Genomic DNA, 13,505 nt, shown 5'->3' with positions numbered 1-13,505 from the left:
CACTCAGTTTATATTTCGTTTGTGGTGTCCTGGTGTACTGTAGTAAATTCATGGGAGGTCCTTTGTTATTCTGTGGTTTACATGTTGTTCCGTTGTTTTCCTCTTATAGTTGATGTGTTTCCCTCAGTTTTAGTTTGTTACCCAATTTTGTTTTTGCTTAATCAAATTATGCATATTGAACAGCGGTATAATACTGTTGCCCCCATGTGACAAGTTTTTTGAAATAGTGAAAATGCATGTTTACGATAGTTGTTTTCTTAATCAGATTGGTGGACAGTTATAAGGCGAATATATACCTGTAATCCAATCAGTTCAATCAATATATTTACAATATAACTCCTTTAACCCACAAAAGTATAATTTTTCAAGATTCTTTAATTTTAATTTTACTAATTATTTTCCTGCAGTAAAATAGCGTAGTTTTAAGTAAGGTTATTTCCCTTTAAAAATTGTTTTACAGGTTTTCTGAAAGTATTGATTAATTAAATGAAATATTTTGTTTTAAAATAATACATAACTAAATAAACCATCAGAGATGTGTCTGATTGTACAACTGACATAAGTACACAAATAAAGCTATATTTCTAAAGTTATATGGCCATATCTTGATCAAAATCTCGATTTAAAATTTTGTCATGATTTTCTATAAATATACAAATTTCTGTGGCTGTTATGTGAAAATGAAAATTGGCCTTTTGGGTGATAAAGTTGATTTATTACACATAAGTATGAAAGATATTGATTTGATATATCTAGAAGGCAATCATAGATTTTAGGAAAACCAGACTGCATCATTTATGTCCCTATGTCTGAAGGTTAGATATATTTAGGTATTTAACTTTTTGTGCATTACTATGTGAATGATTTAGTATAATGTTTTATTTCAGGTTTTAGTTAATGTTGCTCCACCAAAACCAATAAGAACATTAACAGAAGATGAACGGCAGAATTTATTAAACAATAGAACGCCCTCTGTTGATTCTGTGCTAGGTCTGGGACAAGTGGATATTCTGATACAACCAGAGATTGCAGATCAATCTTTATGTCAGTTACCTGTTTACGATATGACTAACTATCATACTGAAAATGAATATTCATTAGATTCTGAAGGAAATATTATCATTACTAAAAATAAGCCAAAGATGACCTTGAACCTAAATGAAAATAAAGATGCACCTTTAGCAAGTCCAGAAACTTTATCAGATAGGTCAAGCTTAGCAAGCTCAGGTAGTTTGAAAAATATTATTAGCAGTAACCGTGACAGTTTACGGAAATCATTACAAAGTCCATTAGAGACTATACAACAATCGCCAACTGTCAAATCTCCAAACGAAACAAGTTTTGACATGCCTTTCATAAAACAAGAATCAAAAACCAGTGATAATTCTGATCATGTAATGAATGATCTAACCCAGTCAGACATGACAGATAGTCATATTACTGATCATACAGATAGTACCAATACTGACGACCAACAATTTGACAGACATTCACCTATAGAAAGTAACAATCAGGTAGAATATGGCAGTCCTAACTGTTTCTATTCCCCTGCAGGACTTGGCTATCCACACTATATACATGACCAGGAAACAGAAGAAATGATGAGTGACAGTTCAGAGACATCAGAAATGAACCAGTTAATAGAACAAGAAAGTGAAAATATTCACCTCCCGTTGAAAGTTTCACACTCTGAATGCATGAAAATACAGAGAAAACCTCTCCAGTGTTCGCAGTCTGATTCTTATCTACAAAGTTTGTCAGAAAAGTATAAGATGAGAAGATCTAAGGAACAAGGAGATATTGCTCATTTACAAGACATAAACAACGTGTTTGATGACTTAATTCCCATTCACGATGTTAACTGTAATCAACCCTTTATATGTACACATGATCAGCATAATAGATCACATGGATCGATATCAGCCGAGGATGATTCTGAATTGAGGCTGTCAACAACACATGTTCAGCGTAACGGATCACATGGATCGATATCAGCGGAGGAAGATTCTGAATTAAGACTGTCCACATCACATTCGGATGATATATTTGATATGCCCATTGAAGAGACTGATGTGTGATGTCCGATAATGATGAGGATAGGAAAGATATTGTTCATACAAAGTAAATAATGTTCCAGTTCGTTTTAAGATGATCTGATTATTTACTTATTTTACGTTTATCATGGTGTAATAGTGAGTATTTGCTGCTGTGGAATATAAGCTCAAATAACTGTATTAGGTTTCCTTCAGTAGCTCAGTCATCAAATAACTGTAGGAGATTTCCTATAGTAGCTCAGTCATCAATAGTAGCCCAGTCACCAAAAAACTGTAGGATATTTGCAATAGTGACATTTTCAGTGGTCTAAAAATAAAACATTATATATCAGTAATCTGATATTAGTTTGTGTGAAAATATGATGTATTTTTAACAAAGAAAGCACCTGATTTTTGTTTTTACCCATATAAGGACAGAGAATGTCACTATACTTTTTCTAAAAAATGAAGTTTCTAAATTTTGAGTTTGATTTTTTTAAGTATAGGGATATTTTTTTCTGTTTTCATCTAAGAATACAAACAAAAGATGCTGTAAAAAGAATAATTTTTTAGAAAGAAATTATTAAATTGTAAATTGGAGATTCTTATTTTCACAAAACATGCCCATAACTCAGAAAAGCACAATATTTTCACATGTCCTCTGGGTGCTGTATTGAGGGGCAGTATTAGATATAAAAAAGTGAACATTTTTGTTTGATAGGATTTTCATATCTATATACATACTGTATTATAACATAAATCATTTTTAAATGCCTTTTATATCATATGTTGTTGGTTGTTAAGTTTTGATATCTGTAAAAATGTGTTTTTTTTTATGTCTCTGGACTTTTGATGGTGATGTATTTAATCATAAAAAATTATTTATGTTTTAATATCCATGGTGATGTTTTTTTTATAAGAGGTGCATTTAATATCTGTTGTTATGTATTTGTTTATAAGAGATGTATTTATGTTTTAATATCCATGGTGATGTGTTTATATATATCATGTATATATAAGAGATAAATTTCTGTTATGAGTGATGTTCTTCTATTTCATGTCTGAAATCCTCCTATCTTAAGATTGATTATTTATATGGAAATAATTTGTTTGTTTTTATTCATTCTTCTGTTTGTTAGTTATTGTTTTTATTTATTCTACAGAAAACTAATAAAGTTTGTCCAAATTTTATAAAATTAAGGCTTTTGATTTATGAAATCTAGTCTTTATTTCTGACGCCTATAGGAATGCATCTACCATTTCATAAAAAGAAGTAAATATTCTTCAATATAATTTATTGGATTCTTAAACACTGTGCAAATTTTTCATGTATCTGTCTGAATTCCAATGTTACAATTTTAGGCAATAAACAATGTGTTCAATTACAGTAGAATATTTGTAGAAGAAATTTTTATGCATAATATGGCTTTTGTTTTTATGTCGCTTTATTGTAAAATAAAGAGGTAAAGTTCTTGTTTACATAAGATCATACTTGAATTAAGTCACCAAATATGTTCCTGTGAAGGTCTTACACAAGTTCTTGTTTACATAAGATCATACTTGAATTAAGTCACCAAATATGTTCCTATGAAGGTCTTATACAAGTTCTTGTTTACATAAGATCATACTTGAATTAAGTCATCAAATATGTTCCTGTTAAAGTCTTACACAAGCTCTTGTTTACATAAGATCATACTTGGATTTAGTCATCAAATATGTTCCTGTTAAAGTCTTACACAAGTTCTTGTTTACATAAGATCATACTTGGATTTAGTCATCAAATATGTTCCTGTTAAAGTCTTACACAAGTTCTTGTTTACATAAGATCATACTTGGAAACATTCTTTAGAAGGTATTCAGTATGTGTTATTACTTTGATACAAAGCTTCTTGGGCAAAATTCAACCAAGTGAGCAATTCAGACTCCAATGAGCCTTTAGTTTGAACTATTTGCTGATGTAACATCAAAATAACTTGTATATCCATCTAAAGGAATACCCCTTAGTCAACATAGGGTTTGTAGTGTTGTTAAAATAGAGACAACTCTTGTATTTCTGTTAAAAGCAGAGTAACTTACTTCTTGTTTTTGCAATAATTTTAGAAAAAACACATCACTTTTTTAAGGTTAGAATATATATGCAAAAATATTTACAAAAGACTTTGCCCCATGCCACATAGACTTTTAAAAATGGAACAGTTTTTTTTGAAAAAAATATTTTGAAGAATTTTCATAGTACCTTTATTATTTCTTTTTTGTGATAAAATTTTGAATTTTTATGTTTTTAAATGTTACTTTGTTGTGTTCACATTAAGCAGTGCAATTATGTTATTTTTATACTTTAAGATATTATATTGATGTAATAATATTAAAGATGTGTTTTGCAGGCCACACGACTTGAAATACTTGCTACCTTTTTATCCATGTTAAACTTGTGAAGTTACATCTTAAATCAAATAGTGGCTCTCAATTTTGTGTTCCTTAGGTTGAAATATGAATCTCTAGCTTTTTGAATATGTTTCTTACAAACCTGGGTATCTCTGTAGTGCCACAATTTCAAGCAGGACTTGGTATAATGTTTTAATCAACTCTCAGTTTCTTAATAATTTACAATAAACATATCTTGCCATATATTTTTTTTCATTGGAAAACAAATACCATATCAGTTAAATATTGATAGTTGATTTCATTATTTTAGTTTTTCCCATGAAATTCTAGTTGTACAAAAAAAAACCTTCTGGATTTATCATAATTTTTTTGAATTGATGAGAGGAGCTGGTTTATTTCGTTTGGTCTAAAATGTGCAATAAAGCCGAGATAAGAGATTTATTTTACCATGACATTTTAATCATGTGGTAAAACTAGCTTCTTCAGTATTTAGTCTAAATGGAATCATCACTACATTTCATGCAGAGTTAATCTTCAGTTTTGTATTAAGGTCTAAGTTATAGCTTTAAAATATTGTACCTTTGAAGCAGGATGATTGTTTTTGGAGACACAAAACCTTTTATTTTTATAGTTTTACCCTATTATACCTGTGCCATATCAAAAAAAATATTATAGATAGTATTATTTTTGTTTATTTGACTGTTTTTGTTTTTTACTTTTTAATTTTGTTTTATATTTCAACTTAGAAAGAAGCAGTATTCAAAGAAACCAAAAAAACTCCTGAAATATGTAAATGTCACTATTTTTATACGGCCATTTACGTGGTGACATATTATGGTATACCATTGTCCGTCCGTCGTCAACATGTCGGACAATAACTCAAAAACGCTTTAACCAATTTGCATTAAACTTTGGTGAATTGTTTATATCTATTGACGTGAGCTCCCTTTTGATTTTTTTAAATTTTGGATTTTACTTTTCGAGTTATGGGGTTTTATTTATTAAAAAAGGGGGATTTTCCAGTTTCGGACAATACCTCAAAAATGCTTTGAGCAGTTTTCATGAAACTTTGGTGAATTGTTTATATCTATTGAGGAGTTATGGAACTTTATTCTTTGAAAAAGCGATGGGTGTATCATGCACTCATGGCGAATCACTTTATTATGATTTACTGTAAATTTAGAAATTGTTGCGATGTTTTTATTATTGTAAAAATTGCTACTGGATCTGATTCTCAAAAATAAAAATGCACATTTTAGAATTTTAATCGCATTATTTGTATGCCACATTTTCCGAATCATAATAATTGATCTTGAAATTTTTAATCATTTTTTGAACAATCACAATAATAAATGCATGCAATACTTTCTGAATTTATAGTAATTTTTTTATGTGAAAATATAGTCCCAATATTGTTTTTTTTTTATTTATGTTATCCATGTATGGGGTTTTGTTGGTAGCATATCATTTGTTTTCAATTGTTATTTATAAAGATATTATAGAGTTCACAAGAAATATATTGTTATATTTTCATGTCACTCCTGCTAATCATATGGAAAGAGAAGCTATTTCAAAAATAGAATTACATGTATATAGTGTCGGGAAAAGTGGAGAAATATTAGGAAGATAGCAAAAAAATTATTAAAAACAGCTGCATAATATACATCTTCACATTGGCTTTTTTTTAAAGATGTGGTATGAATCTGAAAATAGATTGCTTGCAGCTGCATAGCAATATCATTTTATTATTTTTCAATGGAAACTTTAAAATAAGAGAATGTTACATTTTATATTCTTTTTAGTTCACCTGGCCCGAAGGTCCAATTGAGCTTTTCTCATCACTTGGCATCCGTCGTCGTCGTTAACCTTTAACATTCTGATCTTCTTCTAGAGAACCACTGAATGGAATGAAATCAAACATGGCATGAATGTTCCTTATGAGGTGCTGACCAAGTGTTGTTACTTTGTAGCTGATCCATTATCCAAGATGGCTGCCAGAGAGGGACTTAGTTTAACATAGGACCCTATGGGAAATACATACAAATGTCGTCTTTTAGAGAACAACTCAATGGAATGAAATAAAACATGGTATGAATGTTCCTTATGAGGTGCTGACCAAGTGTTGTTACTTTGAAGCTGATTCATCATCCAAGATGGCCGCAAGAGAGGGACTTAGTTTAACATAGGACCCTATGGGTAATACCTACAAATGTCTTCTTTTAGAGAACCACTGAATGGAATGAAACCAAACATGGCCTGCATGTTCCTTATAATGTGCTGACCAAGTGTTGGAACTTTGTAGGCGATCAATCATCCAGGATGGCTGCCAGTGGGGACTTAGTTTAACATAGGTCCCTATGGGAAATACATACAACTGTTTTCTTTTAGAGAACCACTGAATGGAATGAAACCAAACATGGCATGAATGTTCCTAATGAGGTGCTGACCAAGTGTTGTTACTTTGTAGCAAATCAATCATCCAAGATGGCTGCCAGCGGGGAACTTAGTTTAACAAAGGACCCTATGTGAAATACATACAAAAGTTTTCTTTTGAAGAATCACTGAATGGAATGAAACCAAACATGGCATGAATGTTCCTTATGAGGTGCTGACCAAGTGTTGTTACTTTGTTGCAAATCCATCAAAATGGCTGCCAACAGGGGACTTAGTTTTAACAAAGGACCCTATGGGAAATATATACAAATGTCTTCTTCTAGAAAACCGCTTAATGGATTGAAACCAAACATGCATTTCTCGCTGCATTGAAGACCTGTTGGTGACCTTCTGCTGTTGTCTGTTCTATGGTCGGGTTGTTGTCTCTTTGACACATTCCTCATTTCCATTCTCAATTTTATGGTATGAATGTTTCTTTTGAGGTGCTGACCAAGTGTTGTTACTTTGTAGCTGATGTGTCATTGTCCTTATAAAGTCATTTTCTACAATTTCAATGAATTTATTGGTAATTTCTGTAAACTTTACAAAAGTCTTCTGCTTTTGATTAAATTGGGGCCAATAGTCATGATATTAAACCAAATTTGGCCTCAATCATTATTAGGGTATCTGTTATGATTTTAATCTATTTTTACATGATTTCCAAAACCAAAGTAGAATCAGGTGATCGACACAGGCTCTTTGGAGCCTCTTATCTTTTGATATACTGTAGAAACATAAATTTTCGTGGGGTTAACATTTCGTGGTTTTGTCTCTATATAAAATTTCATGAGGATTTAATTTCGTGGTTTTCATTAAATGGAAGTGATATTATATGTAGGTTAAATTTTCGTGGGGGTTTTAATTTCGTGGATATATTCTTTCCACGAAATAAACGAAATTAAATCCTCCACGAAAATTTCTGCTTTTACAGTATATCACTCCACATAACCCTCCATTATTATTCAAAACCTGATGGCCTTGGTCAAATTCAGTTGTTTTACTTAAAACATGACAGATATACTGGACTTATTCAATTTACAATTATTAAATAAAGCAGTTTTACCTTTAAAATGCAACTTATCAGTCAATATTTTTATGCACTAACTTTTTACTGGCTTTTGAATTGATGAAAACATTGAATTATTATGATACAATCATGAATTATTAACAACAAAGTCTTGGCCATGTTACTTTACGTTGGCTCAAGTGATGCTGGAAGGTCATGTGATGCTGTGTAACATTTTATCGTATTAATGTTACATAATTGTCAATGGAAAATCTACACACCATATCTGTTTACAATATTTTATACTTGGAATTTGAAAAGTGAAACATTATCTGTTAACTGTGTCACACAGTCTTTAATATAAAATCTGTACAGAATTTGTTAACAGTGTCACACAGATGTTCATAGAAAATCTACCTTGTATCTGTTAACAGTGTCACCGATGTCATAGAAAATCTACCCTGTATTTGTTAACAGTGTCATACAGTATTTGTTATCAGTGTCTCACAGTATTTGTTAACAGTGTCACACAGATGTTCATAGAAAATCTACCCTGTATCTGTTAACAGTGTCATACAGTATTTGTTAACAGTGTCACACAGATATTCATAGAAAATCTATCCTTTATCTATTAACAGTGTCATTCAATATTTGTTAACAGTGTCATACAGTATTTGTTAACAGTGTCACACTGATGTTCATAGAAAATCTACCTTGTATCTGTTAACAGTGTTATACAGTATTTGTTAACAGTGTCACACAGTATCTGTTAACTGTGTCACCAATGTTCATAGAAAATCTACCCTGTATCTGTTAACAGTGTCATACAGTATTTGTTATCAGTGTCTCACAGTATTTGTTAACAGTGTCACACAGATGTTCATAGAAAATCTACCCTTTATCTATTAACAGTGTCATTCAACTTTTGTTAACAGTGTCATACAGTATTTGTTAACAGTGTCACACTGATGTTCATAGAAAATCTACCCTGTATCTGTTAACGGTGTCATACAGTATTTGTTAACAGTGTCACACAGTATCTGTTAACAGTGTCACAGATGTTCATAGAAAATCTACCCTGTATCTGTTAACAGTGTCATACAGTATTCGTTATCAGTGTCACACAGATGTTCATAGAAAATCTACCATGTATCTGTAAACAGTGTCACACATATGTTCATAGAAAAATATACCCTGTATCTGTTAACAGTGTCATACACTTTTTGTTAACAGTGTCTCACAGTATCTGTTAACAGTGTCACACAGATGTTCATAGAAAATCGGTTAAAATATGAAAAAAGGGAAAAAAAACATGTTTTCTAAAATTTTGTCACACAGATGTTGATAGAAAATGTACACTGTACATGTTAACAGTGTCACACAGTCATTAATAGAAAATCCATGCAGTATCTGTTAACAGTGTCACACAGATGTTCATAGAAAATCTACCCTGTATCTGTTAACAGTGTCACAGTATTTGTTAACAGTGTCACATATATGTTCATAGAAAATCTACCCTGTATCTGTTAACAGTGTCATACAGTATTTGTTAACAGTGTCACAGTATCTGTCAACAGTGTCACAGATGTTCATAGAAAATCTACCCTGTATCTGTTAACAGTGCCATGCAGTATTTGTTAACAGTGCCTCACAGTATCTGTTAATAGTGTCACACAGATGTTCATAGAAAATCTACCATGTATCTGTTAACAGTGTCACACAGATGTTCATAGATAATCTACCATGTATCTGTTAACAGTGTCGTACAGTATTTGTTAACAGTGTCTCACAGTATCTGTTAACAGTGTCACACAGATGTTAATCGAAAATCTACCTTGTGATTATCCATGACTCACTTGTACACTAATCTGTCTATCTGATAAAAATGTGTTACCCATTTGTTTAACATTTTCTACCAAGCCATTATCTGAACACCATTTAATTCAAGTGATTTATTTAAGGAATGACTGTAATATTTTTTCTGTCTATGAAGAAATAACATCAAAAATGTGGCGCACACTGAATAACGCGCGTAGCGGGTTATTTTAAAGTGTGCACCACATTTTTTATGTTATTTCGAATAGACAGGAAAAATATTAGTCATTTCTTATAATTTAATTCTAAATTCCATTTTAAACCGGAGTAAACCATGAAAAAACGTTGATGACGTCACGGTCACATGACAAAATTATGTCTATGAGCTGATAAACAAAACAACGTCAGCCAATCAGAAGAAGCGTTACATCCAAAATTAAATTATTAAACAACATACAGAAGATTCTCCATTAAATGTAAATAGTAGCTTTATATATCACTTTTGTTTCTTATACATGTACTGTTTACAATTTTGATGTAATATGTTGAACATAGTAGTAAAGCAATTTATCTGATTTGTTTTTTTTTTTTCCTGCCTAAAATGTTTAAATATTTCTGTACTTGGGGAAGACAATGAAAAATGAAATTTAATTTACATTGTGAATATCAAATATAAACTAAATTCTTCAATTTAAAAGACAAATTATCTGAACACATTTATATGCCATTCACATATGATATTTGACAAGCCAGTGACATTTTGTTGAGGAAAAGTGAGACATAGCAATCCTCCATTGCGTCCATGGCAGTGTCGGCATCCTCAACATTTAGGTTCAGTCTGTGGCTAAAACTTTTTTAGACATCAATATATAACTTAGTCAAACCTTCATGTAATTTTTGTTTCCGGCGACAGCGTCAACAATGTATTAGTTTGTGATTAGGTCTAGTTTATGGTGAACCACTAGTGGTAGGTCAATGATATTTGGTATGCAGTTGTATTAGCATTGGCACATCTCATTACCATGGAGATTATTTGGCCCGCCCCTTCAGTCATGGTTTATTGACTTTGAAACTTTGCTTAGTTTACATATATTAGTTTGTGATTAGGTCAGTTTATGGGGAAGCACTAGTGGTAGGTCAATGATATTTGGTATGCATTTGTATAAGCATTGGCATATCTCATTTCCATGGAGTTATTTGGCCCCGCCCCTTCAGTCATGGTCTTGACTTTGAAACTTTTGCTTAGTTTACAAGTTAATGTTTGTGTTTAGGTTTGTTTAAAGGGAACTACTTATGAAAAGTCAATGGTATGCAGTTGTATTAGCATTGGCACATCTCATTTCCATGGAGATTGTTTAGCCCTGTACCTTCAGTCATGGTTCATTGACTTTGAATATTTGCATAACTTACATGTTAAAGTATTGTTATTTTAATTTCAACATTTGCATTATCAAAATAACAAATAGGCGAGACATATCTCTGTGTTAACAGTTTACATGGAATCTGGCCAGGAGCTTTTAAATGATTAAAAGACAGTATCCAGAGCAAAATTTTGGAAAACATCTTTTTTCCTTTTTTCATATTTTAATCGATGATGTAACTGTTGCCATGGCATTGTCTGTTTTTCTTCCTATTATGACTTTTGAATAACTGACCTAATGACTAAGTTTTTTGCATTTAACATTTATACAATCTGGGGTTAAGGTTTTTAATGACTTCAAGAACTTTGTCAAACTTATATGGAATTTTACCAAATTTGGACAGAAGTTTCTCAAGACCAAAGAGGTAGCATCTGAAAAGTTTAAATGTACCTCGTCAGTATAAAACTTAAGTAATGTTATTTACTGATAAATAAACTCATTTTTTGGCAGTAAACATATCATTTTGACACTGACAGCAGCAATTATAGGCTTGGCATAGGGTTCTGTAGAATCCTTTATAGATGCTTTCTTGTTTCTTATTTGTCATGCAGAGCATTATCAGTATACCAATCTAGAGATTCATATGTATCTTCTGGTTTTTATTTGTCTTTTCTTATATAATTGTATTATTTGTCAGGTAAAGAAATATGTTCGTCTAAAAGCAGATGTGGGATAGATGTCGGATAGGAACCCAATGATATGAAAGTAAAATCACAAAAATACTGACCTCCGAGGAAAATTCAAAACAGAATTCCCTAATCAAATGATAAAACACATCAAACGAATGGACAACAACAGAGACATCTATAGCTCAACTTATGGTTTCACCAATAGACAGGTGTCTACACAGTATAGCAATTCTTCTGGGAATCTATGATATATATTGGATTTTATTAGCCTATTTGTTCATATTTTGGGTCTATGTGAGTGACACAACACACAGCAACTAACCAAAAACACACCTGTGTCTTACTTTGCTGTGTGGAGGAAGAAATGTCTACCCATCAGGCGAACTTAGAGCTCATGTTTATTGACCTGTATAAATGTCAAATCTAAATAAACTCTTACTTATTACATATGGATAGCTGCACTTCATTCAGTTGAACAGTCAAACCCATTCTGTGGAGGTGTTCAGCTGGTTTTGTCTGTATATATCAATACACAATTATGTTTGTGACATGAAATCAATGCCACTTATTTTGAGACATCTCTCTCTATGCTTATCAATGATCTTCAGCAATTTTTTTTTTCAAATGGGGCCATTGATAACTTGTTCTGGTCATAACTTTATGGGTAAACAAACAAAATACAACATATTGTTGATTGCCTTCAGACAGGATACAATGGTCTTGTACTGAAGTTTAATACTAACATTAATCACACAGGGTAAACAGATCTGGTACTCAATTTCAGTACTGACAGTAATCACGCAGAGTAAACAGATCTGATGCTGAAGTTTAATACTGACAGTAATCACACAGGGTAAACAGATATGATACTGAAGTTTGATACTGACAGCAATCACACAGGGTAAACAGATATGATACTGAAGTTTAATACTGACATTAATCACGCAGAGTAAACAGATATGATACTGAATTTTAATACTGACAGCAATCACACAGAGTAAACAGATATGATACTCAAGTTTAATACTGACAGCAATCACACAGAGTAAACAGATATGATACTGAAGTTTGATACTGACAGCAATCACACAGGGTAAACAGGTCTGATACTGAAGCTAAATACTGACAGCAATCACACAGGGTAAACAGATCTGATACTTAAGTTTAAACAGGTCTTGTACTGAAGTTTAATACTAACATTAATCACACAGGGTAAACAGATCTGGTACTCAAATTCAGTACTGACAGTAATCACGCAGAGTAAACATCTCATGCTGAAGTTTAAATCTGACAGTTATCACACAGGGTAAACAGATATGATACTCAATTTTAATACTGACAGTAATCACACAGGGTAAACAGATATGAAACTCAATTTTAATACTGACAGTAATTACGCAGAGTAAACAGATATGATACTGAATTTTGATACTGACAGCAATCATACAGAGTAAACAGATATGATACTGAAGTTTAATACTGTAATCACACAGGGTAAATAGGTCTGATACTGAAGCTAAATACTGACAGTAATCACACAGGGTAAACAGATCTGATACTGAAGTTTAATACTGTAATCACACAGGGTAAACAGATCTGATACTGAAGTGTAATACTGTAAACAGATCTGATACTGAAGTTTAATACTGTAATCACACAGGGTAAACAGATCTGATACTGAAGTTTAATACTGTAAACAGATCTGATACTGAAGTTTAATACTGTAAACAGATCTGATACTGAAGTTTAATACTGTAATCACACAGAGTAAACAGATCTGATA

General features: G+C 31.8%; 1 protein-coding gene across 5 annotated transcripts in view; it reads left to right on the top strand.

Moving 5' to 3' along the window:
- Positions 1 to 3,868, top strand: part of LOC127725164 (diacylglycerol lipase-alpha-like) — a 41,798-nt gene extending 37,930 nt beyond the window's left edge. For all 5 annotated transcript variants that reach the window (XM_052231989.1, XM_052231993.1, XM_052231990.1 and 2 more), the window contains one exon: positions 888 to 3,868. In XM_052231989.1, coding sequence (XP_052087949.1) covers positions 888 to 2,078 — 1,191 coding nt within the window. In that variant the 3' untranslated portion in view covers positions 2,079 to 3,868. The remainder of the gene's footprint in view (positions 1 to 887) is intronic.
- The last annotated feature ends 9,637 nt before the right edge of the window (positions 3,869 to 13,505 follow it).

The sequence above is a fragment of the Mytilus californianus genome, unplaced genomic scaffold (assembly GCF_021869535.1).
Source record: "Mytilus californianus isolate M0D057914Y unplaced genomic scaffold, xbMytCali1.0.p SCAF_15, whole genome shotgun sequence".
In the NCBI taxonomy this organism is placed as follows: domain Eukaryota; kingdom Metazoa; phylum Mollusca; class Bivalvia; order Mytilida; family Mytilidae; genus Mytilus; species Mytilus californianus.
Note: the sequence above shows the minus strand (reverse complement) of the source record. Positions and strands in the feature narration are given on the sequence as shown.